Below are 27,992 nucleotides of genomic sequence, written 5' to 3' on the forward strand. Positions count from 1 at the left end.
CTCTCTGCCTGGCTCGGGGTTGTCCGTGGCGGCGCCGGATCTGGCGAGAGCGGTACTGTGTGGATAGGCTGCCGCTGGCGCTGTTTTCCCTGTCGTATTGTCGAGGCCGGGAAGGAGAGACACGTGTGGAGTGCCGCAGAGGGGTGGTCGTGGCCAAGAGGAGAGAACCCTGCGGCGTTGGAGGTTTGGCCCTGCAGGCAGTTCGGGAGGTGCTCGGACGGGGTCCTCTCTCGCAGCCGGCTCGGAGCGGGAGGCCCGAGCTGGGAGCGTTGGCTACCCTGCGAGTTCCGGGCGGTGAGGTGCTGCGCTATGGAGGAGCTAGATGGCGAGCCGACAGTCACTGTAAGGGTGCCCCGAACAGTACTGTTTGCCTTCTAGGTCCGAGGATTGGGTGCGCTTCGTCCCTGCAGGCTTGTCTATCTCTCTGCCGCCTGCGAGGTGCTCGTCCCCTTCCCTCAGTACAATTGCCATCGTCCAGAAGTCCCATTAACTAGGTGCCCGTGTTTGGGTCGCAGTGGTCGCTGGGTTTCTGCCCCTTTGTATACTCAGAATACCTGGCCCTGGAGGCCCCACTCCATCCCTTTCCGTCCCTTGTCTTCCCGACCTTCCTACTTCTTTGGGTTTTCCTTTTGGGCTAATGCTTTAATGAGCGGGCTTGAACCAAGCACAGGAATTGGGGCTTTTTTCTCCCAGCCGAGCTAAGCTTCACATCGCAACGCCGTGAGCTTGGCTTTGCTTGAGCAGGCCCAAGGTTTACTAGATATAATTATTCTTTCGGGCGACTGTTCTTGCTTTTATTGCTCTGTTTCCTTTCAGTTGTATTTGAACTCTCAAGAGAGTATGTCAGGTGTGGGTGATCTACGATGCTTATAAAGAGATTCATGGTTGTTAGATAAGAGACACCTACTGTTCCCCCTGCCTGGGATCTCTTCTCTCTCAGGTTTATATCCTGTTCATTTCTTACATGCAAGCTCCAGTAGTCTCTTTGTCAGGAAAGCCTTTCCTGACTAGGTCAAATATTTCTGTCCGTTTAGGCTTGTTCTGCATCTCTTACCTCTTGGTAACCTATAAGCCCCACTAAACTGCAAGTTGCCTGACCTTGTATTTTTGCTTTTTAGAAGGTGAAGGTGCCTTCAGTTTTCAGCTAAAGCCATCAGATCGCAAAGCAGTATCTGACAGAACTCAAAACTGAAAATAGAAGTCATTTCAAAGCTAACTGGACAAAAAGAGACATGAGATCTCAAATAGCAGTTAACGTGGGTTGTTACTCTTTATCAAGCTTACTCCTATATGCTATCGATTGTTAACTTTTAATGCATACATAAAGTATCTTAAATATTAAATGTCTATCAAGGACTATGTCAGTGTTTCCGGGGTGAAAAATTAGGCTATCGGAATCCCTGGAACTTTTACAGACTACGTGTTATCTTGCTTTTCCCTCCTTCACTTATGTCCAAATCTTTGGATGGGGAAACCTTCCCAGTACCCTGTGCAGCCCAGGAGAGCCACTTTGTTATTGAACCATGACAATGAGTCATGCATTTACAAATGGAATGAAAATGATCTAAGCTTAATTTTGCCCCCAGTAGTGATGGTTGACCTGTGATAACCCAGCTTTACATTGGTGTTGGGGAGACCAGGTAGGAAACTGGTTGGCCTTGTGGACACAGCCTCTCAGGGGGGCATGATCTTGGCAGAACTGCATAGTCTAGAATCTGAACCTCAAGTCTGCAAGTTCGAACTCAGTCACGTGGGTGTTTGAGAGTTAGTCTGCTCTTTGGGCTTACGCTGAACACACCCTCAGGAGGCTGATGAATAACCCTGAAAACCATTGTCACCTGTGTAGCAGTTGTTGTGCCCGCTCTTCACGCAGCTGCTTCCTCTTATCAAGGCACATGAAGGCCAGTTAGTAATTAGCAGATTCAGGGATGTTTAAGTGTAGATTCAGAGAGAGAATAATCTTGAGCAGTTTTTCTAGGCCAGTGGTCTTATCTTTTTAGGTCAAGGGCGCTTAAAAATATAAGTTACAGTTCTTGTTGTCTTTCTTTGGTTGTTACTTTGCAGATAAACAATTCCTAGAAATGGAATTGCTGGGGTATAGGACAGATGCATATTTAGCTAAAATAAACTCAGTGGGTGATGAGGGAAAGCGGGGTATTACAAGGATTGTTCCTAACAGTTGGGAAAGGCTTGGTCCCACTGGGGGAGTGGAATGAGATTTGGGAATGAGCATCAAGAGTTCCTTTTTTGGTTCTTGACGTTATGGATATAGCTCTAGAGCTTAGACAGCTCATAAAGGTGTGGATTAGGCAGTTGGATTTATGAAGCCGAGACTTAGAGGGATTGGTCTGAGTTGGAGTAAAAAAATCAAGTCATAAAAGATGTGACACAGAAGCCATGGGATTGGAGGTCTCTGTCTTTTTAGTGAGTAACAAACAGTTCAATTCCTTTTTAATTTTTTTAACTTCCCTTTTTCTGAACTACAGATCACTGAATTACCATATAGTAATTGATTGGGGTGTAGCTTTCCTTTTTATCAGCACTTCAGAAGTGACAGGCTGGGTTGATGTGCCTAGCAAAATTCACTTGTTCATTTAGGGTCTAACAGACAGGGCTGCTCAGTCACACTCAGCTGTGTTCATAGATTAGCACTTAATAACTTTCACGACCACTGGCTTCTAGGATTATACCTGCAAGTAATTTGAAAGCAAAGCCTTTAGGAAGAATAACAATTTCTGTGCCTTATTTTTTTTACTAGTTGATTCCGGGAGTGAATTCCCAGAAGAAGCAAATGTGTTTTGACTGGGGTCCAGGGGAGATGCTGGTGTGTGAAACGTCTTTCAACAAAAAAGGTAGTTTTTCTTTGCTTTTCTTTTAGATTATCTATCTTGGCACATTTGTTTTTTTTTTTTCTTCTCTCAGGTATGACTAGCCGAAATATGAAACAGTTGCACTTATTTTGCCCTTATTTTGTTCATTTTTGAAATTATGTAGCTATTTAAGATTTTCATTGATTTATGAGACCTGGCAGATTTTGAGTCCAGGAAAAATGGTTAACAATGGTCTTCCAGTGTTAAAGAAAGATTTTCTTTATATTTGAATACGTGAAGCTTTTTTTCCTTTTTGTCCAGAGTAACTAATTCTCTTTTTTTAATTTAATTAATTTTTTTTTTTTTTTACTAATTCTCTTTATAATAGTGCCCTCGTTTTGAATTTTTGCAAATGTCATAGCCCTTACCTTTATGTAGCATTGTGAACTTGATTGAATTTCGTAGGCTGTTAATACATAGCACAAATGAGCTGGAGAGCAAAATGGTTTGTCCTTGGCTTTGTTTTCTAAGCTCCATTAGGTATCAGACATGGATCTTCCCTTTCCAGTACTGATTCCCTCTAGTAGCAAAGGTAAAACTGAAATCTTGATATCTGATTTTCCTTTCTCCTTTTCAAGAGAGAAATCTCAGAAAATGCTGAAGAGATTTTTCTTGTAATATTTGCAACATTCTTTATCCAAATGTGGAGGTTCTCCTCTTACAAGGAGCAGATTGAGCTAATGAAGGTCATATAATTTTGGCAGATTACATGGTATGAAGTTCATGTAATTTTTAAGCAATGTAGTTTTTCTTCATTTTATAGTTAAAAATTATCCCTAACGTGGACTTCCCTGGTGGTCCAGTGGTTAGGAATCCGCCTTCCAGTGCAGGGGACACGGGTCCAATCCCCGGTCAGGGGACTAAGATCCCACATGCTGCGGGGCAACTGAGCCTTTGCGCTCTAGAGCCCACCACGCACCGCAACTAGAGAGCCCGCACACTGCAACTACTGAGCCCGCGCTCTAGAGCCCATGCCACAGCTAAGCTGCAGCTAAGACCTGACACAGCCAAATAAGTAAATAAATAAATAAAAAAATATCCCTAATGTTGTTAAATATTTATGGGATATGTTGGTATTGAAGATCTCAAGTTTGGCAGAGCTGTGGAAGTTGCTCAGAAGAGAAACTTCGGTGACTAGGTCTGGATGGCCCTTTTCCTATTTAATAGGAGAGCTTATCAACATTTCTGGCTTGTCCTCGATTGTTGGAAACTCAAGGTTTTCTTTCTGTTTTTGTTTATATCTATTGAAATCACTTTCAAGACAAGCCATTGAACATTATCACAACTTATTTGAGAAGTTGTTTATAAGAAATTTCCACAAGTTGGTGGCTAATAATTTATCATAGAGCCTTTTCATCACTGTTGCAAAATAGTTTAGTCAGTTCTTGATTCTTTGTTTTAGGAGTAGTGGCAGTAAAAAAGTAATATAAAAATAATATTTATTTTGATGTTATATAAAACTTCAGCTGTAGGTTTATCTTGTTTACTGAATATTACATAGGCTAATATTAAGTGAGTTTACTCTTTTTTTCTAGTATATTTCAGTTGATGGAGGTGAAAGGTCATTACAAAATATGCCAGTGAATTGAGGAGTAAAGTCTGAGAGTAAACATTTGTGTTTAAAAATTCATGTGTGTTGGGGGGCTTCCCTGGTGGCGCAGTGGTTGAGAGTCCGCCTGCCAATGCAGGGGACACGGGTTCGTGCCCCGGCCCGGGAGGATCCCACATGCCGCAGAGCGGCGAGGCCCGTGAGCCATGGCCACTGAGCCTGCGCATCCGGAGCCTGTGCTCTGCAACGGGAGAGGCCACAGCGGTGAGAGGCCCACGTACCACAAAAAAAAAAAAAAAAAAAAAAAATTCATGTGTGGGGAATTCTAGTGGGTAGGATCCCATGCTCCCTCTGCAGGGGGTGCAGGTTCGAGCCCTAGTCGGGGAACTAAGACCCCATATGCTGCGTGGCGCGATCAAAAAAAAGAAAAGTAAAAATTCACGTGTGGATAAATGATAATTCGTATCATTTTTAATAAGTGAAATCAGTAGCAAAGAAGCTGAAGCTTTTGTAATTAGATACTCAGAGTTTTTAGAGTGGGTTCTTTCATGAGGATGATGGTGATAGGTGTTAAATTTTTTTTCTGTTTTGTTTCAGAAAAATCAGACGTGATGCCAGGTTGCCCCTTTATCCATATAATCCGAAAGAATGAGGATGTTTACTCTCAAATCCTGAGAAAACTCTTCAATGAATCCCATGGGATCTTTGTGGGCCTCCAGAGAATTGAAGAAGAGTTGACTGGAAAATCCAGAAAAACTCAGTAAGTAGGCTGCTGATAGGTGCTGCAGCCCAGAGCTGAACTGTGGGAAACCGCATGAAATGCATCCTTATCCTTTTGCATGATGGATGGCTCTCCTGGAGAAATCAGGGACTCCTGGTTCTAGTTTGTGTCCTCTTTAGTGGGCAGTATAAATGGGCATGGATGGAAATGTCTTACAGAGAATGTGCGGGTGGCTGCTGATTGACTTACTGCTTCTTTGTTTATATTCCTCCTTCACTTACCCTCCAAAGAATAAAATTTAAGCCAGACAAGCACCTGAGGGTCATTGAATGGGTTCCACTCTTGGGAGTTTTGTTTTGTCTTTAAAGAATTATTTTTAAAGCATTTTTTTTTGTGAAGAGACCAGAAAACTTGTATTATTTATAGACTAGAATTGTTTGGAGTGTGGTTCATGAGTTAACTGCATCAGTGTCAGGTACTTGTTTAGGCCCCACCTCATATCACCACAGTTGCTAGGGGTGGATCCTAAAATCTCTAGGTGAGTCTTAAGCACAGTGGATTTTGAGAACCCCTGTGTTAGGTTTTTCTTAGAGTCCATTCATACGGTTAGGGAATGGACAGTGTTGGTATCTGTATTGAAAAAAACAACAACAAAAAAACAGTTTTTTCCCTCCTGTGTTTTCCTCACAACACTTCTGACACCAGATGTCTGGGATTTTTCCCCCACCAAGCAATTCTCTGAAACAAGCTGGGTATCCTACAATTCAACTCAATTCTAACACTGTCTACTTGGAGATAACATCAGATTCCATAAATTAAGGGCTCAGTCCCACAAAACTGTCCCCCATTCGGATGCCAATCACAAATAGTGGGTCCCCAGGTTACCCACAGCTTCTGGCCAACTTGGCTATAAATCAGAGGTTCCCATGACCACCTTAGGTTTGATTAATTTGCTGGAGCAGCTCACAGAACTCAAGGAAACACATTTACCAGTTCGTTAAAGGATATGAGAAAGGACACAGAAAAACAGCCGGATGGTGTATGTGGGGCATGGTCTGGAAGGGTCCCAAGTGCAGGAACCTCTGTCTCTCTGGAGCTGGGTTGTGTCACCATCCTGGTACACGGATGTGTTAACCTACCTGGAAGCTCTCCAAACCCCATGCTATTGAGATTTTATGGAATCTTCCTCATGTAGGCATGATCAATTATTATCCATTTCCAGCCCTCTCCCCTCTCTAGAGAAGTCAGGGACAGGGCTGAAAATTTCAAGTTTCTAATTACGACTTGGTCTTTCTTGTGACCAGCCCTCATCCAGGAGCCACCCAGATTTGGAACAAAAGATGCTTCTAGCACTCTTATCACTTAGGAATTTTCAAAGATTTTAGGAGCTGTGGGTCAGGGACTGGGGACGAAGACCAGTTTTAATTTTTTTTTTTTTTTTTTTTTTTTACTTTTTGGCTGCACTGCGCAGCATGGGGGATCTTAGTTCCCCAACCAGGGATCGAGCCCTCACCCCCTGCAGGAAGTCCCGAAGACCAGTTTTATATGTCTTATTATTAACCAGAGTGTCACAGTATTTCACTTCCTTGATAAGCATTTTACAAATAAATCACCCTGGAGGATACCCTGGTCAGCGCGCGCATGCATGTGTGCGTGCGTGTGTGTGTCTGTCTATGTCTATGTGTGTGTCTGTGTATGAGAGATCACTGGTGACAAGAGGCTCTGGTACAGAATATTGATAACTCAGAGAAATCTATTATGACTCCAAGGAAAAAATATGTCAGAAGTCCTGTAATTCCTGGAAGGCAGGGACCCCATCTTATTTATGTGGGCCCTCTGTTCCCAGATCTCCTCGTGCATCTATTCAGTAGGTGCTCTAAAATGTTTGCTGAATTAATAAATTAGTAAATATCCTACTAATGGTGGGATGGTAGCTCCTATTTTGTGTATGAGGGTTAGCATATTACCTTGTTTCTTGCCTGGGTGAGTTATTTATTTGGGCCTGAATCTTGACTGTGAAAGGGGGTAAGGAGTAGTGAGGATTAGGTGAGACAGTGTGTGCAAGTTGCTTCACCTCCTGCTGCCCCCATTGTAGCTTCTGTTCATCTTTATTTTTTGATTTTTTTTTTTGTGGTACGCGGGCCTCTCACTGTTGTGGCCTCTCCCGTTGCGGAGCGCAGGCTCAGCGGCCATGGCTCACGGGCCCAGCCGCTCCGCGGCATGTGGGATCTTCCCGGACCGGGGCACGAACCCATGTCCCCTGCATCGGCAGGTGGACTCTCAACCGCTGCGCCACCAGGGAAGCCCTTCTGTTCATCTTTAAATGGAGCCAGAAAAAAAAAAAATAATAAGAATGAAAATAAATGGAGCCAGTAGGTGGCCTTTAGGTTTCTTCATTTAGAACTAATGTTTCTTGCTAAGGATGTGCATATTGGTAACTAATAGCCAATTGCTTTCTGTTTGTTTTGTTCTATTTCGTTTGTGTGTGCGTGTGTGTTTAGAGCATGATTTAGGCTTCTTTTTAAAAAATTTTTAATTAATTATTATTTATTTTTGGCTGCGTTGGGTCTTTGTTGCTGTGCGCGGGCTTTCTCTAGTTGCGGCGGGCGGGGGCTACTCTTCGTTGTGGTGCGAGGGCTTCTCACTGCAGTGGCTTCTCTTGTTGTGGACCATGGGCTCTAGGCGTGTGGGCTTCAGCAGTTGTGGCGTGTGGGCTCAGTAGTTGTGGCTCGCGGGCTCCAGAGTGCAGGCTTAGTAGTTGTGGCGCACAGGCTTAGGAGCTCCGTGGCATGTGGGATCTTCCCGGACCAGGGCTCGAACCCGTGTCCCCTGCATTGGCAGGCGGATTCTTAACCACTTTGCCACCAGGGAAACCCCATGATTTAGGCTTCTTTTGCATCGTTTCCAAAACAAAGACCCAGACTGATAGACCTGTGAGGTCTCTCCTATCTCAAACAGCCTGTGGTGATGATGGAGAGATGACCTTGACCTTGTTGCCACCTGCTTAGTTGTAGAACCCTTTCTACCAAATTTTTTTAAAATTAATTTTTATTGGAGTATAGTTGCTTTACAATCTGCTATTTCCTTTTTGAAGAACTCTATTTTGAACTAATTTTAAACTTATAGAAAAGGTACAAAGATAGTAGATTTCTGTACGTCCCTTACCAAGCTTCTCTAATGTTAATATCTTACATAACCACATTACTGGTATTTAAACCAGGAAACTTAAACATTGATGCAGTATGGGGCTTCCCTGGTGGCGCAGTGGTTAAGAATCTGCCTGCCGATGCAAGGGACACGGGTTCGAGCCCTGGTCCAGGAGGATCCCACATGCCGTGGAGCAACTAGGCCTGTGCACCACAACTACTGAGCCCACGTGCCACAACTACTGAAGCCTGCGCGCCTAGAGCCCGTGCTCCACAACAAGAGAAGCCCCGACAATGAGAAGCCCCCGCACCGCAACAAAGAGTAGCCCTTGCTCGCCACAATTAGAGAAAGCTCGCGCACAGCAATGAAGACCCAACACAGCCAAAAATAAAATTAATTAATTTTTTAAAAAATTGATGCAGTATGATTAAGTGAAGACCTTATTTGAATTTCACTAAGTTTTCCACTAATGTCCTTTTTTCTCTTCTGCAGCCAAATGAGATTGCATTTAGTTTTTTTCTCCCTCATCTCTTTCATGACCTTGACACTTTTGAAAAATATTGACCAATTGTCTTGGAGACCGTCCCTCAAAACTGTCCTGGGTTTGTCTGGTGCTTTCTCTTGATTGGACAGAGGTTATGCATTTTTAGCAAGAATACCACAGAAGTGGTGTGATATGTCCTTCTCAGTACACCGTATCACGAGGTTCATGACGCTGAGGCCTTCTTATGTTGTTGTTGACCTTGATTGCGTGGTTAATGTGGTTTCTGTACTGTAAAGTTACCATCTTTCCCTGTGTAACTAATAAGTATTTGGGGGAGAAACCTTGCGACTATGCAAATCCCATTTCTCCTCAAATTTCAGCCACTAATTTTAGGGTCCGTCAGTGGGTCTCATTTGCAACAATTAATATCAGTGTGGACTCAAGGATATTTATTTTAGTCAGTGGGTTATGTGGTGTTTTACTTATTTTGTCGCTCAAGTTGTTTCAGCTTTGGTCATTAGGAGCTCCTTCAAGTTGGCTCCTGTCTTTCAGCAACTTCTTATCTTTTTTTTTTTTTTATACTTTCTATCTTCACAAGATGTTCCTTACTTTCTATCACCACAAACTGTTCCACGTTCGTCTTTTATGTCATTTCATTGTTTTTAGGTTGGTTCGAGTGAGTAAAAACTACCGATCAGTCATAAGAGCATGCCTGGAGGAAATGCACCAGCTTGCAAGTAAGGACTTTGTTTGTATGTGATAATAGTTGAAGGATTTATCCGGCTGTAAATACGACAAGTTAAAATCTGATTGACATTCCAGTTCAAAACTCCTACTTTCCCATCTTACATAATCCTTAATTTTTTGGCCATTGTCTTGAGTACGTTTTTCAAATTAGAACATATTATGTTGACACATATGAGGCTGAAGGACCAAATTCAAGATCTTCGATAATCACATTCCCAGTTCTTTGACCTTGGTGATTTAAAGTCATAATAACCACGAGAGCCATGTGACTCCTAGATGCTGGGTAGAGTCTTATATAACATGGTGGTGTCTACATTTGCTGTATTGTAGTTGAAAGAGCCATTTGTAATTTGAAGGCCTTGGTTTAAGATCATTCATCTACAACAGAGCTATGAAGCCTTTTTCAAAAAATCTATAGTGAAAATGGATGGTCTTAGAAGGCACAAGCCACAGTACTTATATGTGAAGCTATAACAGTAAGACTAAAGTTTTAGTGCTCACTTAAAATGTCTTGTGTTTTGTTAGTTGCTGGTAAAGATCCAGCCAGTGACCGCCAGTTTAGCATCCAGGTAAGGGGTTTTTGTTGTACTGGTACCTCCTTCATGTCCAGCTACATCCTCAGCACCCTCCTGCAGTGGCATTGCAATCACTGGTTTTGCAGAAGTCTCTCTTTCCGGGTAGATAGGCAACTCCTTGGGGTGGTAAGAATCATCTTGAACTTGCCAGTGCCCCTTCAAGGCCTCGCACATTGGAACACAAGGATGTGCTTGGTAAATACTTGTATTAGTTTTCAACTCTTACGGGAAATATAAATCCTAACCACATTGTGTCACCTGAGATAGTGAGCTAAGCTTTTGGAATCACTGGTTAGTCTCATAAACTGAACTCAGCTAATGAACCCAACATTTTTAAGCTGCCGGTTGTTTAACTTTAGTTGGAAGATGACTTAAAGAATTCTCTTTCTTTGGTTAGAATTTTGATATTGTTCAAACTCAGTAGTGAATAGGGACTGGTGCATTATCTCTGTCATCAAAACATTCATTTTTCCTTATGGTTAAGGTATTCTGTGATTTTGCACAGAAGAATGATGGGGGAGGGAATACTGCATATTCCTAAGGGCAGGGTCCAGACCCGATTTATTTTGGTGTCTTATATTGGGTTTGTGTTTTTTTTTTTGGCCACGGCACATGGGATCTTGGTTCCCAGACCTGCGCCCCCTGCGTTGGAAGTGCGCAGTCTTAACCACTGGACCTCCAGGGAAGTCCCGGGTTTGCTTTTTAGTAGACTGTTTCCTAAGTGTCAGTCCCTTGAATACCAACTTGACAATTTTTGCTGTATCTATATATTGTAATATTATTTAGTGAATATTTTTCTAAAAATCATCTCTCCCTTTACACTCAAAGCCTCTTCCTAAACCATAATATTCATCAAGATCATGGGTGTAATGAGCTAGTTATATTTTTCTAATGCACGTTAAACTAAAACCACAACCATTAAAATAGAAAATATTAGTCTGTGTCCCACCCCCTAAAATTCTCTCACTGGCTGCCCTGTGGGAAACCCTGCCATAGGAGTAGTCAGTAGATGTTGAGTTAATAAATGACCATGAGGTGTTTCAAGCTATCCTTTGTTTCTTTGCTTTAAGAAAAAACCTCAGGAATGTTTTCAGTCAAAACTTTGTCTCCATTTCTTCCTTAGGTCTCCAGTCTGTCAGCAATGGAGCTCATTTGGAACCTTTGTGAGATTCTTTTTATTGAAGTAGCCCCAGGTGAGCACAGAATCATCTTGTCACAGCATCAAAGGTGTCCCCCTGCCCTTTTCTATGTTGTGATGAGTGTTTTGTTGCCTAGAATGCTCTTTTCATTGCTTTTCATCAACGTAACCATCAAAGTATTACATGATACCCAAAGAAGCCTGCTGTTTCGTCAGATACTGCAAAAAGAATCAGTCTTCTGAAAATCTAAACTCTTAGGCAGGTGACCCCTGAAAAATACCAAGAAAACAGATATTAAACTAGCGTGCGAAAGGGGTGGTCGATATTTATATCATGGACTGGTCAAGCTTAAGAAAGTTTTAGGAGAAGCTAGGGGAGGGGCGTGGCACAGGTTCTTCCTTAGCCTCCGAAGGAACCAACCCTTCCAACACATTAGTCTCAGACTTTTAGCCTCCTGAAATGTGAGGCAATACATTTCTGTTGTTTAAAATTTTAAAAAGGAAAAGGGTTTTACGGATATGAAGAGGAATTAGGTGGTAGGCGGCAAAGTCACTTTGACAATTCTTTCACTAGTGATTGGGGCAGGGGCAACCCTACAAGTTAATGGTCCACTCCGAATTATTCTGTTGATCTTGAATTAAATTGTGGTCAGTACGGTATCCTGGCTCGAGTGGGCTCTCTGGAGGTGCTACAGGCTTTTTTGCATTCTTTTAACGGTGTATGTTTACTGTTATTCATAAACGTGTATTAATAGTCTCTTTGCAGTCATAGCTTTTTACTCATACTCCTGCTAAAGCACGGAGCAACTTGAAATTAAAATCAGTTGTTTATGTGCCCGCCTCCTCCAGTAGAGTTTGAGGGCTGTCGCTATGTTTTTATCATTGTTGCATACCTGGCACCAGTCCCTATATGGCCATGACTTACATAGCCAGTGAGTATTGCGTAGTTTTGAAGAATCTGAGGGGTGGTGGGGTGGTGAGGTCTGGGTCTCATGTCCAACCCTTCCCAGGAGTCAGTGAAAGGTGGAGCTTCCTGGCCAGAGGAAGCATTCCATAAAAGTCCATTTGCTAGCTCAGCCCTTTATTCAGGACCACATGTGTGCTCACTTAAGAGGGATAAAACACTTCCTACATAGTCAGCTCGTGTGTCCTACGTTGTCTGTACTTTGGGAAAGTGGAATTTACTGCTTTTGTGTGTGACGAGAGTTTTTCCTTCCAGCTGGCCCTCTTCTCCTTCACCTCCTTGACTGGGTCCAACTGCATGTGTGTGAGGTGGACAGTTTGTCGGCAGATGTTCTGGGCAGTGAGAATCCAAGCAAACACGAGAGATTCTGGAACTTGGTAAGATCCTCATGCAGGCTGGGCCTCCCTGCCTTCCACCTTATATTCTCTTTTCCCTGTGCTCACAGGCAGGCCTGAGGGTTTGCCTGCTGACCCTGTGTGCATTTGGTTCTTTGAGTCTGCAATTACGGAGACGTGCTTAGGTCTTTTTTCTTCCCTTCTCCGTGGGAGAGGTTTTGGTTTTTTTCCTTTTTAATGAATTTATTTATTTAATTAATTTATTTTTGGCTGTGTTGGGTCTTTGTTGCTGTGCCCGGGCTCTCTCTAGTTGCAGTGAGCAGGGGCTACTCTTCATTGCGGTGCGTGGGCTTCTCATTGCGGTGGCTTCTCTTGTTGCGGAGCACGGGCTCTAGATGCGTGGGCTTAGTTGCTCCGCGGCATGTGGGATCTTCCCGGACCAGGGCTCGAACCCGTGTCCCCTGCATTGGCAGGCGGATTCTTAACCACTGCAGCACCAGGGAAGCCCTGTGGGAGAGTTTTGAACTAAGTTATCATGTAAGAAAAATAATGCTTTGTAGACTTTGCAGTGAGAAGGGAATTTTGATTTCTTTGTGGATCTAAGGGTTAGAAAGCATGAAGATAATACAAAACCAATGGATAGCTGCTGGGGCAGGGGTTTGATATAAATGAGCATGAGAGTTGTTTTGAGGTGATAGAAATGTTCTAATAACTGGATTATGGTGATGGTGCACAACTTTGGGAACTCACTAAAATTCATCGAATTATACACTTAAACAGGTGCATATTTATAATGTATAAATTGTAACTCAGTAAAGCTATTAAAAACAAAGACCTTGGGACTTCCCTGGTGGCGCAGTGGCTAAGACTCCGTGCTACCAACGCAAGGGGCCTGGGTTTGATCCCTGGTCAGGGAACTAGGTCCCACACGCGTGCCGCAACTAAAGATTCTGAATGCCACAACTAAAGAGCCTGTATTGCCATAACGAAGATCCTGCGTGCTGCAACTCAGACCTGGCACAGCCTAAATAAATAAATAAATATTTAAAAAACAAAAACAAAACAAAGACATTGATGATCCCAGAGTCACTTTGGATTATCACTTTGAAAGTCAGCCTGTGTGTATGTATTCTCTTTCTGTGAGAGCAGTACTTTCCCAGTCACCTCTACCGACCTGTGACGCAGTTGGGAGGGAGCAGGGAGGAGGTTGCTGGTTGACTTGAATAATGGAGACTTATAAAATCTGAAATTCAAGTAAGGAGTTGTCACCTTTGAGGCTGTTCCTGGGCCTTTTGGTGCCAGGAGATCTGTGCAGGTAATGGGGAGAGACTTCGCTCAGAAATTATTGGGCCTAGATTTTGAGTCTCTGATTCATTCACTCAGTATTTATTGAGTGCTACTGTTTGCAGGCACTGCAGAAACAACCATGAGCAAAGAGGGCAATGATTCCTGCCCTTACGGAGCTTACATCCTGGGTGAGGAGACAGGAGATAAATACAGAAACAAGTCGAATATGTAGCATGTGTAAAGTGAAGTGCTGTGGAGAGAAATAAAGCAAGGGAGGGGAATCGGGAGTGCTAGAGTAGGGGTGTCAAGGAAGGCCTCCCTTGTGGGGTGACATGTGAGCAGAGACCTGAAGAAGGCGAGGAGGGGTAAGGGCTTTAGCTTTTAGAGAGGCAGCGTAGCTGAGTGGTAAGAACATGGCCTGTGGTGCCAAACTGCCCGGGTTAGCATCCCAGCTCTGCCTCTTACCAGCTGTGAGCTCTTGAATGAGCTACTTAACAGCCTTTAGTTCCCTCCTCTGTACCATGGAGATAACAACAACACCTACCCCACATGGCTTCTATGATTAAATTCGTTGAAGGGCATAAATGTATGAGCTAGTTGATGGACAAGGTTAGAGCTCCCATTTTACTCCTGAGTCAGATGGGGTGACGGGGACCTTGGAGAGTCAGGCGAAGGAGCACTGTGATCTAACTTAGGTTTTCAAAGGGTCCTCTGGCCACACTGCTGAGAGCAGAGCAAAGGCAGAGCAGAGAGACCAGTTTGGAGGCTGAGGTCCTAAACCAGGCAGAGGACAGTGGTAGGATTTGCTAATGGATTGGATGTGTAAGAAATAGAAGAATGTGGGTTGGTGAGTTGGAGGTGCCCGGGTGTTTACTGTCAGGCATGTTAAACAAGATGCCTAGGAGAGCCAAGTGGAGACATTGACTGGCAGTAGGATATACACGTCTGGAATTCAGAGAAGGAAGTCCAGGCTAGAGAGAGGAATTGGGGACTTGTCAGGTTATGTATCCTTGGCTTTTCTGAGCGTGGCTTAATGGAAGAACTTTTACTGTGTATGTTTTACGTATATACTTGTATGTATATAATGTTGATTCTCATTATTCATGATAGTTATGGTCTATAAAGTTGCCTGGAACCCTGAGCTCTCGATTACTGAACCATCGCTCTTTGTAGGGGAATTACAGGTTTCTTTCGAGCCTCTGGTCACAACATTTTTGTCTGCCGATAAATTTATAATCTTGTGTATGTTTGTGTTTCAAGACACCTTATTTAATATGTATTATTGATTTATTAAAATTGAACTCATGGCCAGCAGCACTATAATCCTTGCCTGAATGAACACGTATATCTAACACTTATGTTCTCTTTCCTTATCTAACACATACATTCTCTGTATGGCATGTCATAGCCTTCTTTGCAGTTAGGAATCGGGCAGCACTTCAGCACAACGCTTGGGGGCCCGACAGAAAGCACAAAAATACAAAAAATGTGGCACTAAATAGATCGCCAGAAAGACACTAATTTAGTGTAAGAGCTGGTACCAGAATGTAGAGTGCCGCCTCATTCAGCCTCAGCTGGGAATGTGCACATCAGGTGACTCAAATTTTTTGCCCCTCTGCACATGTCCATAGATGATGGTGAAAGCACCTCGGATATTGACTTTGGGGTTACAAATAAGTTTTAGCAGGTAGGCATATTCACAAATATGGAATCAGAATAGAAAGGATCAACTGTATTTATACTGAGCGTTTGTATATATACGTATATGTATTTGAACTGAAACGTTTATGAGCCAACACTTTATTTGATGCACTCTGGTATTTTTTATTTTCTATTTTATTTATTTTTTAAAAGTTGGTCATAACCTGCAATGGGTTACAATGTGCAGTTTGAAAAGCATGGTATAGGTTAAAACTGGGAGATTGGACGAATTGGATTACCTCTGGAGGGAGGGAACCATCACGTTTCTCCAAGGCTAGGAAGCCAGTGTGGGCTGAGTGGCTTCCGAGCCTCCGTGAATGCTTGTGTTCTTGGGTACCCTCCCAGGTGACCGTCTTGGTGCTGCAGGGCCGGCTGGATGAGGCCCGACAGATGCTCTCCAAGGAAGCCAACACCAGCCCCACCTCTGCAGGCATGTGCCGAATCCTTGGGGACCTGATGCGGACCATGCCTGTTCTCAGCGTATGTGCGAGTAGCCCTGCTCTTCTGGGTCGTGGAGGTGGGTTCATTCAGTGACTGTAAGGGGTTTGTGCGGTGATGGCATCTCTCTGCGTCTCTTCCCGTAGCCTGGTAACACTCAGACACTAACGGAGCTGGAGCTGAAGTGGCAGCACTGGCACGAGGGATGTGAGCGGCACCTCCAGGACGGCACGTTCGCCTCCAGTCCTCACCTCGAGTCTCTCTGCAAGGTCTGTGGGAAGCAAGTCCAGGCCAGGGTCCAAGTTGGCTTCCCCCGGGGGCTGTGGCATCCAGTGCAGCAACGACATGTCCTCCTGAGACAGGGCTGTTCGTTGGCTCTGAGGGAAGGAGAGAGCTTTCAAACCAGATGCTCCAGTCGAGGTCAGGAGCATTATCGGGAGGCCACCCCCAGACCTAAGGGAAAGCATCTCTCTTCTCAGATCATGCTGGGAGATGAAGCTGCGCTGTTGGAGCAGAAGGAGCTTCTGAGTAACTGGTATCATTTCCTAGTGACCCGGCTCCTGTACTCTCACCCCACAGTAAAACCCATGGACCTGCACTTTTATGCCCAGGTGAGTCTGAGCTCCGTGGGGTGGGTGTGGGGAGTAGGGCTCCTGGGGGCTCTGCTCCCTGCTGGGTCGTTTTCACCGTGTGGCCTCATTGAGTTGAACCTCCCTGGAGAACAGGCAGGAGCTTTCCTCTGGCCCCTTCTTGAAGGACCCCATCACCCTGCTCTAGTGTTCCCTATGCAGCAGTGCTGCCTGCCCCCCTGGGTCTCTGCTTCCATCTGGCGACTGAATGGGTCACCACCTTTCCACAGTCCAGCCTTGACCTGTTTCTGGGAGGTGAGAGCAGCCCAGAACCCCTGGACAACATTTTGATGGCAGCCTTCGAGTTTGACATCCACCAAGTGATCAAGGAGTGCAGGTAGGACCTGCTGCACCATCACCATTCTAACCCTCTTAGGTGTGCAGTTCAGTTAAGTGCATTCACAGTGTTGTACAGCCAGCACTGCCATCCTTTTCTAGGATGTCCTGTTCCTTCTTGTTGGTGTCTTAACATTCTTGCCACATTAGGTAGACAGTGGCTTCTCTCTGGACAAGCTTGGGGGCCTTCCTGAGGCTGGAGGGCTAACGTGTCTATAACAGTTTGCATTTCAGGGATGTTTACTTAAAATAAGGTTGCAGGAAATTACTTTGATATTTAAAATCCGGAAACAGCCAGCAGACTTATTTCTTGGAACCTGATGGACATGCAGCCACCTTAAGGGACTTCTCAACAGTCTCACTCTGGTGAGCCAAGAGCCACCACACCATCGGGCTCCCGGCTGGGTCTGTTCAGAGCAGGGGTTCTGTATCAGCCCTCTCCCCAGACCTTTCCCCAAACCTTCAGCAAGGCAGAAAAGGGAATGTGAAACTGCATCCAAGGTAAAGCTTTCCAGAAATTCCCATGTGTAGTAAGTCAGAAAGAATGTACCCTCTCTTCTTGTCCAGCCCAGAAAAGTAGGTGTTGCACCAAAGACTTGGAGAAGGGAGAAGGTTGGGAACTGGAGCAGATGGCCTTGCTTGCGTATCAGATTCACCGACTTCGACTGGATCTTTGTTAGTAGATCTGGGCGGTGGGAAGGTCTTACCCCCTACCTTACTCTTGATGTTTGGCCGAAAGCAAGCCAGGGCTTCAGGAAAATGATGTTAGATTTGGAGAAAGGAAAAGGGGCTTTGTGTCAGTATTTTTTGCACAAACCTGTGAAATAGGGACTTTAGTGGAGCTGGAAGATGACTTACAGAACTCAGCTGATGGTGGCTGGCGGCCAGCGTGGCATCTGCATGGAGGGTTAGTGAGAGTAACTCGCAGAGGCGCTCGCGCATCGTTATTTGGCTTTGTCAGGGACTCTGCCTATAATTTGAAGTAATCGGCATTCCTGAATATGTTGTCTAAACAGCAGTGGGTTATTTCTTCCAGGGCTTCCTTCATAAGCCACATCTGGATTTTTAAGATCAAAACAGATTTGAACAGAGCAAGGAGGAAGGACAATAAAAAGGGAAAATACCTTGTTCTTTTCAGTGGCAGTAGAAGGAAAAGATAAGGACATGCCAATGAAGAGGAGTGGCTTTTATGAACGCCACAGAAAACGGCATCACTCTCATGCCAGTTGAGGAAGGGTAAGGCTTGCAGCCCCTCAGTCTGGGTGTCTCTTGCTCCGGCAAGCAGGAAAGGATCTGAGGTATTTCTGTTAGCTGTGAATCTAGGAGTTTGGGTTTTTCTGATCGGGAAGCTACTTCCTACCCTATTCTGAAAGAGGCACTGAAAAGCAAATCCCGGGACCCCATCCACGAATTGGAAGAAGGGCTGAAGTACCTTCAGAGAGAGTAGCACAGTTTTAGACACAATGCCCTCCTGGATGGGGAAGGATTGGACCTGGGGTCTCGTGAACACCTGCTTTCTCACGTGTTGTACCGGTCAGGCCCAAGCTCGATTCCCAGGGAAGAGGGGTGTGTCTGTCTGGGGTTGGGCCAGTGGGCTGGTGGTATAGGAAAGCCTTGCTGCTTTGGGTGTGATGTCAGCTGGGTTCATGACTACCCTGTGAAAGGGGAATGAGGGGAATCCTTTCTCAAGGCGCTAGAAGGGAGCTTTCTGTAGGGGCACCTGATTACCCCCATGGCAACTATGCCAGGCCCTAAGGGGCAGAGAGGGATCCTGAAGCAGAGCACAGAGGCCCTTGGAGGCCACAGTTCATCAGCCCCTGCTGAAGGGCCACGTGTTTGCCTGTTATCCCCACAGCTGAAAGGAGAAGTTGGGAATCCTCCAAGGGTTCGTTTCTTCCCCTCTGGTTTGCAGCTGCTAGTTCTTGCTGTCCAGCAAAAGGAAAACAGGAACTGGTACACACTCTACAGGGAGCTAGGCAAGATGGCATCTTCCTGGTGCTCTTAAAGTCCTCCAGAAGTATCGAACTAAAAGGAAATAGGTCTTCCTTCAAAAACTAAGAAGAGATCCAGTTTAATGTTTGCCTAATCTAGAATCTTCTTGTCAGACCTTTGGCCCAGCCCATTACCTTGGCTTCAGGATAGAGCGGTGTGTACAGACCCTTACGCTCTATTCATAGAAGAAGGTCCACAGCCACCAGATCTTGGCTGGTCAGAGGCAGTGGTTGCTGCAGAGCCACCAGAAAAGCAGGACATGGGGTTGGCATGAGGGGGTGACAGCAGCCCCAGTGCAGGGCAAACAGTCCATTGGAGGGTTACAGTTGTTAACCCAGGGTAGGGCCTTCACTATAGGCCTTCGCGGGTCTTCCCGGCACCAGAGTTCTCCCTTTTCCAGCAGAGGCCACCCCAGAGCAGCTAATTTAAGTCTTCCCTGAACATCTTTGAACAGTGAGCTTGTTCACTTGTTCCATTTAGAGCCTGCATTCAGAATTCTCCATTTTATATGTGTGTGAACATCCAAAACCTGTGTTGTTCAGACTTGCACAAGACCCTCGTGTCCGTTTTCATTTAGCACTTCTTCCAGTCTCAGTCACTCAAGCCTTTTCATTAGTCCTTGGCCTCAGTGGTCGTTTACCAAAGTTCATACTGTTTACTGAGTTCTTAAGCACTAACCAGTCTATTGGTAAGTCCTATTAGCTCAACTTGGGGCTCCCCTTGGTGGCACAGTGGTTAAGAATCCGCCTGCCAATGCAGGGGACACGGGTTCAAGCCCTGGTCCGGGAAGATCCCACATGCCGTGGAGCAACTAAGCCCATGCGCCTCTGCCTGCGCTCTAGAGCCCGCAAGCCACAACTACCGAGCCCACGTGCCACGACTACTGAAGCCCGCGCACCTAGAGTCCATGCTCTGCAACCAGAGAAGCCACCGCAATGAGAAGCTGGCACTGCAACGAAGAGTAGCCCATGCTCGCCACAACTAGAGAAAGCCTGCGCGCAGCAACGAACACCCAACACAGCCAAAAATAAATAAATAAATAAGTAAATACATTTATTTTTTAGAAAAACAACCATATATCTCACAACCAGCTACTTCTTGCTCCCTCCCCAGCCACTGACATGGCCCAGCACCATCACTGTTACCCTGAACTGTTTTTTTTTTAATAAATTTATTTATGTATTTATTTTTGGCTGCATTGGGTCTTCGTTGCTGTGCGTGGGCTTCCTCTAGATGTGGCGAGCGGGGGCTACTCTTGGTTGTGGTGCAGTGGCTTCTCTCGTTGTGGAGCACGGGCTTCAGTAGTTGTGGCTCGCGGGCTCAGTAGTTGTGGATCGTGGGCTCTAGAGCGCAGGCTCACTCGTTGCGGCGCACGGGCCTAGTTGTTCCGCAGCATGTGGGATCTTCCCAGGCCAGGGATTGAACCCGTGTAAGCCTGCATTGGCAGATGGATTCCTAACCACTGTGCCACTGGGGAAGCCCTTCCCTGAACTGTTAACAGGTGGTCCCTTGCTGGCTTCCCACTATCACCTGTCTCTGTATTGTCCATTATCACAGAAGAGCCTAAGTAATCTTTTAAAACTTAAACCATGGGCTTCCCTGGTGGCGCAGTGGTTGAGAGTCCGCCTGCCGATGCAGGGGACGCGGGTTCGTGCCCCAGTCTGGGAAGATCCCACGTGCCACGGAGCGGCTGGGCCCGTGAGCCATGGCCGCTGAGCCTGCGCGTCCGGAGCCTGTGCTCCGCAACGGGAGAGGCCACAACAGTGAGAGGCCCGCGTACAGCAAAAAAAAAAAAACAAACTTAAACCATGTCATTCTCCTGTTTACTGTCCCAGTGGTTTCTCATCACAAGGCCCTAAGTGAGCTGGCCTCCACCTGCCTTGAAGTTTGAGTCACACGGGCTTCATTCTGAAGTGGGAACGAGACAAGCTTACTTTCCACGCTGAGCCTTCACACTGGCTGTTTCCTCTATTTCAGTAATGCTCCTTTCCCTTGTCTTCCTCTGGCAGGTTCCTTCTCATCCTTCAGCCTTCTGCTCAGACAACCCTCATGACTAATTTTTCTACAAAGAACTTATTCTAGGAGGGGTGGGGGATGTGCGTGATTTTATATGTGAGGAGGCAGCTTGTTTTTACATCTTCTCAGTTTACACTTTCTCACCTTATATGATATTTTATTCTTAGGACTGGTCATTTCTGATTTCATCTGTTTGAATTTTTCATAACTCTGAAGATAGCTTCAGAATCTCAAAGCACTGTACTGACCATTATAATTCCTTCACTTTGACAATGAAGCGGAAGTTAAAAGAAGTGAAGTGGTCAGTCATTGAGTAGCAGGACTGGATTTGAACCAGTTTGCAGTGCTTTCCTGTGGACACAGCTGTGTAGCTGTTGGTAAGCAGTTTAAGTAGAGGACAGGTTAGTGTCAGCTTCAAGCTCAGGCTTACTGTTGTTTTATTTATATAGATACTGTTCAAAAATAATCTTTTTAAAGCAGTTTATATCTGTTTTGCCACTTTTTTCTTGCAGCAGTTCAGGTAGGCAAGAGGTACAATTACTCCATTTTATAGATGAAAGGGCTACAGAGAGGCAAGTGACCGACTGAGGGGCAGCCGTGAGGTCTAGTTGCCACACTTCGTTAAATCGCTCTCTAGTTAATGAAATAACAATATTTTAAACTTTTAAATTATTGGGACTTCCCTGGTGGCGCAGTGGTTAAGACTCCACGCTGCCAGTGCTGGGGGCCCAGGTTCGATTCCTGGTCAGGGAACTAGATCCTACATGCATGCCGCAACTGAGACCTGGCGCAACCAAGTAAAAAAAAAACTTGATACGTATAAAGGACCTATGATGAAATTAGAACAGTTAAGAGAACAGACATCCAGCGAGTCAGGGTTTGTTTAGGGGGCTGTCATAAAGAGATACCGGATTTACTGGGACTCTTGTCTAAAAAGGACAAAATCAAGAAGGAACGCAGCAGAATTACAAAATTACGAAAGTCATCGTTAAAGGCAATCCTGGACCGAGGAAGCACCCTATAAGAATTTGAGCAAAGGGGGTTCCCTGTCGGCCTAGTGGTCAGGGTTCTGGGGCTTTCACTGGGTTCACTCCTTGGTCGGGGAACTGAGATCCCTCGAGCGGAGAGGCACAGCCAGCAGCAACAACAAAAACGCACTGGAGCGTGATGCTTTGTATAGCATGTATGTACTTACAGAGCTTAGTGTTCGAAGGTGGTAGTAGAAATACAAGCGTTTCTGAGAATTGGCTTAGTTTTTTGAACGTCAGATACATATGCATAGCTGTTAATAAAGCTGGAATGTATCTAACATACGAAATTTAGGGAGGCCAAATGCATTCCATAATGATGGAATTCTGGAGCAGATGAAGTATCATAGTATCCGTATCCCTAAGATCAAGGCAAAAGTTTTAAACATTTATCCAGTAATTCAGTGTAAACCAATCCCCATTCTTTTGATATCCTGAAAGCAGAACTGTTTACCTTAGTGAATGATTACGCCTGGGACAGTGTATTGCCTTAGTCTGCTCCCTCCACTTTACTTGGGGTTGATCTTGCCTTACAGAAAGGAACCATTAAAGCTTCTTTTCCCTCTCCCAAGATTTAAAAAATAGTCAGGCATTATATACAGATACAGGAAGGCCTACACCAAGTAACAAATGAAAAATATAACTCAAAATGATGTACGCACACTGACAGTAAGTGCATAGGCTATACATCTATACATCTATACAGAATGATGCTAGAGAGTTTACAAAAGTTGGTGATGTAAAAAATTTAATCAGGGCTTCCCTGGTGGCGCAGTGGTTGAGAGTCCGCCTGCCGATGCAGGGGACATGGGTTCGTGCCCCGGTCCGGGAAGATCCCACATGCCGCGGAGCGGCTGGGCCCGTGAGCCATGGCCGCTGAGCCTGCGCATCCGGAGCCTGTGCTCCGCAACGGGAGAGGCCACAGCAGTGAGAGGCCCGCGTACTGCAAAAAAAAAAAAAATTTAATCAGACCTTCAGAGGGCCTTAGGAAATGTCATTTCTAACAAGGGCTACAGATGATTCTAGGTTTCGATTAAAATGTGGTTTGGGGAAGGACTTCTGACTTTCCATTATGTGTCAGATTATATATCCAATAAAATCAAATTACAAATCATGTAACCGAACAAAAAATAATTTCTTTATACAAAGTAGTAGTAGATAACAAAGTTAATAGATAACACAAGATGGTTTTTTAAGTGACATCCTAATATATATAGTTGTGTTCATAAAGTACACTAATCAAAACTATGAAACAGAAAAATTAACAGCAAATTCCAATGCAAAAGAAAATGTTCTTTTGAATTCCATGTTTCATTAAGAATCAAAACCCAGCAATCTTTCAGTCCTTTTCTATTTTTTTATTCTTTCCCCCACCACCGGCCGCGTGGCATGGCAGGCGGATCTTAGTTCCCCGACCAGGGATTGAACCTGTGCCCCCTGCTTTGGAAGTGCGGAGTCTTAACCACTGGACCGCCAGGGAAGTCCCTTTCAGTCCTATATCTAATTGGGTTCCTGGATTTTTTTTCATTTTCTGTGTGACGTTCTCCATTGAAATGTATCATCGGCTGCTGCTTTGGGGGTTAAATGTCCTTCTAAGTGTCTGTTACTAGTCCCCACCTAGTGGGCAGAAACTTCTCAGTCTGTGCTTCCAGACAGATTCCAGCTTGCCTCTGTCCCTGCCATCCTTTTTAAGCAAAAGACGTGGGGTTCCTGCTTATGCTCCACTCGTGTGGGCCATGCCCTCTCATCCTGACTTTGAGTCTGGCCTTGTGTCTGAACCTGTAGCATCGCCCTGAGCAACTGGTGGTTTGTGGCCCATCTGACAGACCTGCTGGATCACTGCAAACTCCTCCAGTCGCACAACCTCTAGTAAGTACGCCATGGCCATGCCAACCCTCTTCTTGCCGCCATACAGGCTCTTGAGGGTGGGTTGAACCGAGTGCCTAGAAGGGAGGTTGGGCTGCCGAAGGGGGCCCTGAATAGAGCAGGCCCAGAGTCCTGGTCCCATGTTATGCTTTATTCCAGCTTTGGATCCAACATGAGAGAGTTCCTCTTGCTGGAATACGCCTCAGGACTCTTTGCTCATCACAGGTAGGACGGCCCCAAGGGGGTGGGGTGGCAGCGGGGTGCTCTTCAGCAGGCGGCTGCTGCCAGTGGAGCTTGGACTGTGTTCTCTCCCGTCTGGTTCCCTGAAGGCTACAAGGTCCGGGGGAGGAGCCGCCTTGGGTGCTAACTCCCAAGCCCCAGGCCCTCACGTCTGTCCTCCTCGGACCTGTGCAGCCTGTGGCAGCTGGGGGTGGATTACTTTGACTACTGCCCTGAGCTGGGCCGAGTTTCCTTGGAGCTGCATATTGAGCGGATCCCTCTGAGCACAGAGCAGAAAGCCCTCAAGGTGCTGCGGGTTTGCGAGCAGCGGCAGATGACTGAGCAAGGTGAGTTGGCTGTCCTCCCAGCGTACCCTCTATGCTCATGCCGTGTGAGCCAGCCTGGAGAGCGTCTGGGCACTGGGTGCCAGGAGGTAAACCAAAAACAGGAAAGTCATTGCGGAGGGACAAAGAGCTAGGGATCCGTTGGCACCTAGAAGCAGTCGAGCCCATTGCCTGGTTATAAAGGTCCTGATCCACTCTTTCACGTGTTCGCCAGAGGTCAGGCTGGGGCAGGTGCGAGGTGACTTGTCCCAGGTGGGTTGCTGTTGCTGGCTAAGGCTGGCTGGGTGGGGAAGCAGGACCGGAGGTGGCTCGGGGAGAGCACAGGGAGGGAACGATGCTGATGGTGGCCTCTTCTCCCCCTCAGCGTCGAATGATAAAAACCTAAGTTGTTGTTCTTCCCAGAGGCATTGCATGTTTATGACCGTCTCTGAAAGCATATAGCATTCAAGACCCAAAGGATGGTAGCATTTTCAGCATGTGGACAGATAATGGAGGCGCTGATCTGTGGGGAGCAATACAAAGATTTTTACCACCCCTGAAATGAAACCCACTCACAAAGCCAGTCCTGCCAGGAGACAATTTATAAACCTCAAAGTTCCTAGTTCTGCAGGCCAGACTGTATTTGCAGCCCACAGAGAAGCCGTGTAAAGCTCAGAGGAGCTGGGAAGCTGCTCCTATCCCAGCAGGTTCAGGAATGGAGTGATTTGTAGGGTGAAAGTTTCATCTTTACTGTTTTCCCTGCAAAGTTCGCAGCATTTGTAAGATCTTGGCCATGAAAGCTGTCCGCAACAATCGCCTGGGCTCCGCCCTCTCTTGGAGCATTCGAGCCAAAGATGCCGCCTTCGCCACGCTCGTCTCAGACAGGTGGGCTCAGTCTGTGTGTGCTTCCTGGGTACTGCCTGGGCAGTTGGGAGGCTGAGGAGGTGGGCCTGGGACTGCTGCTCTGACCTCTGGGCCGGGCCTTGTAGGTTCCTCAGGGATTACTGTGAGCGAGGCTGCTTTTCTGATTTGGATCTCATTGACAACCTGGGGCCAGCCATGATGCTCAGTGATCGACTGACGTTCCTGGGTGAGTCTCTCTGGGCTCTGTCCCCTGGACCTTCAGCACAGGTGGACAGTTGTGGAGATTGGAGGGACTGTTCTAGGCTTCTCCAGTCTAAAACACATAGAACCCTGTGTACCAGTCTCTGCAAAGGATATTTCTTGGTAACGTTTTATTTTCTGCTAATTTCAAGCTTAGAAGTTGTGAAAGTAGTGTAAAGAATAAGGAACTCCCATACACACTTTATCCAGATTCACCAGTTATTTATACTTTGCCTCATTTCTCTCAATCAGGTTTTTGGGGAACAGTCGGGAAGTAAGTTGGAGATTTATATGGAGACTTTCTCCATAAATACCTGAGCATGTATTTGTTAAGAATAAGAACATTCTCTTATATAACCAGTTATGAAAATCAGGAGGCTCAACGTTGATATAATACTCTCATCTAATCCGTATTCTGATTCCATCAGTTGTCCCAGTAACGTCCTTCACTTTGTCTGGGTTCATGCATTTAGTTTTCATGGCTCGTTAGTGCCTCTGCCTTTCTTGGTGCTTCCTTAATCTTGACATTTTTGAAGAGTCAGTGCAGCTCTCTTGTAGAATGTTCTCACTTGGGGATTATCCATGAGCAGCCTCAGGTTGTATATTTGGGCAGGAATTCCACTGAGGTGATGTGTCCTCCTCAGTGTCGTCCCCTTATTGGTGGAGTTCACCTTGGTCACGTGTAAAGATTTTCCCTTTAACAATTTGTGGAGGGATACTTTGGGATTATTTAAATGTCTTGTTTCTCATCAAACTTTGACCCACTAGTTTTAGTAACTACCGGTGATTTTCTCACCTGCCAGTCCTTGTGTTTCATAGTTGGCATTCCACTGTATGGCAGGCTTCCTCTTCGTCCCCGTTTATTCTTTCATTTACATCAGTAATGGCCTTATGGGTTATTTTATTCAATCTGTTATATAATTCATGACTTTTGTTTATATTGATGCTTATATTCTCCCAGGTTTGGCTCTCTGGAACCCCTTTTTTTTTTTTCAGTACGCGGGCCTCTCGCTGTTGTGGCCTCTCCCATTGCGGAGCACAGGCTCCGGACGCACAGGCTCAGCGGCCATGGCTCACGGGCCCAGCCGCTCCGCGGCATGTGGGATCTTCCCAGACCGGGGCACGAACCCGTGTCCCCTGCATCGGCAGGTGGACTCCCAACCACTGCACCACCAGGGAAGCCCTGGAACCCCTTTTAAGCGTGTATTTTGAATCCTTTTGGTCTTGTTGGCCCGTGAGCTTGGAGGCCACTCTGGAAGAGTTTCCTTGCTCTGTGGAAAGGCTGGCCTGGGGTCTCTTTTGTTTAGGGTCAGAGGTGACTTAGTGTGCTCTGCTCTCAACAGGAAAGTACCGCGAGTTCCACCGGTTATATGGGGAGAAGCGTTTCGTTGATGCTGCTTCTCTTCTCCTGTCGTTGATGACGTCGCAGATTGCCCCCCGTACTTTCTGGATGACACTACTAACAGATGCCTTGCCCCTTTTGGAACAGAAACAGGTACAGGTTGAGTCCACAGTGATCTTCTGTGCGTGTGCGCATGCATGCGTGTATTCCCCTATAGCGCCCACTCTGGATATCCATATCTACACAAGAAAAACTACTTAATTTGAAATGTGGCATCTGTCTACTGACAGTGCTCAGCCCAGGACCCTGACAAGAGCTGGGAGTGAGAATGGGGGGCTGCTCTACCCTCCCAGGGTTGCATACAGAAAGCACACTTCTCCAAGTGAGATACAAGAAAGGCTGTCTCGGCTTGAGCCCGTGCCCAAACCACTGCAGGCTTTGGCTGGGGAGCAGCTAAGCTAAGCAGCGTCTCTCCCCTAGGTGATTTTTTCAGCAGAGCAAACATACGAGCTGATGAGATGTCTGGAGGACTTGACCTCAGGAAGACCAGTGCGTGGAGAGCCTGATGCCCAGCAACTCCAGGTCAGCTGAGCTTTTCCAGTTTGTTGGTACCACAATGGAGATGAGAAAAGGCTCCTTCTAGCTCAGGTGTACTCCCACCCCGAGATGTTGGCCCCTTACAAACTCACATGCCTCTTAAGATACCTCTTAACCTGTAACTGTGACATGCCAACTTATGTTAGGAGAAAATGGGGTGATTCTAGTGTTCTCGTCTGTTTTTTCTTTCCTGTCAGTCAGTCACAGTGGTCCTTTGCATGCAGCTGCATCTTTTAATATTGAGAACTTGCTGGAAGATACTACTGAACGTTGTATGCCTTTTATCTACCTTTGGATTAGAGAGTCTTGGGAACTATAAAGAAGGTAAACTTCCTGCTGTGCCTCATGCAGGCTCTTTGCTTTTAGGAGGATGACGTAGAGACCACCAAGGTGGAAATGCTGAGACTTGCTCTTGCACGGAATCTTGCCCGGTCAATCATAAAAGAAGGCTCATTGGAAGGTTCCTGAGGCCAGCTCCAACATGTTATCTTTGTAAGGCAATGTATATACGTTTTTAAAAGAATAAATGTTTTCTTTCGCAAATAGAAGGCAAGTTCTTATAGAACTTACAGTTCTAACATCTA

At 45.8% G+C, this 27,992-nt stretch overlaps 1 protein-coding gene across 1 annotated transcript; it reads left to right on the plus strand.

Moving 5' to 3' along the window:
* Positions 1-265: 265 nt before the first annotated feature.
* NUP85 (nucleoporin 85) lies at positions 266-27,930 on the plus strand. Its single transcript, XM_082859881.1, has 19 exons — positions 266-342; positions 2,759-2,852; positions 5,017-5,179; positions 9,438-9,508; positions 10,044-10,087; positions 11,217-11,286; positions 12,451-12,572; positions 15,864-15,998; positions 16,103-16,225; positions 16,436-16,567; positions 16,816-16,922; positions 23,743-23,826; positions 23,983-24,048; positions 24,238-24,389; positions 25,133-25,250; positions 25,355-25,455; positions 26,813-26,964; positions 27,292-27,393; positions 27,775-27,930. The coding sequence occupies exons 1-19, from the start codon at positions 310-312 to the stop codon at positions 27,874-27,876; spliced, it is 1,971 nt and encodes a 656-aa protein (XP_082716007.1). The 5' UTR covers positions 266-309; the 3' UTR covers positions 27,877-27,930.
* Positions 27,931-27,992: the final 62 nt, after the last annotated feature.

Source organism: Leucopleurus acutus (genome assembly GCF_964270905.1).
Source record: "Leucopleurus acutus genome assembly, chromosome: 19".
NCBI lineage: Eukaryota > Metazoa > Chordata > Mammalia > Artiodactyla > Delphinidae > Leucopleurus > Leucopleurus acutus.

Coding starts and splice junctions, on each gene's coding strand:
- NUP85 (XM_082859881.1), top strand. CDS start 310: ATGGAGGAGCTAGATGGCGAGCCGACAGTCACT. Junction 2,853..5,016: donor AACGTCTTTCAACAAAAAAG/GTAGTTTTTCTT, acceptor GTTTTGTTTCAG/AAAAATCAGACGTGATGCCA. Junction 26,965..27,291: donor CCCTTTTGGAACAGAAACAG/GTACAGGTTGAG, acceptor TCTCTCCCCTAG/GTGATTTTTTCAGCAGAGCA.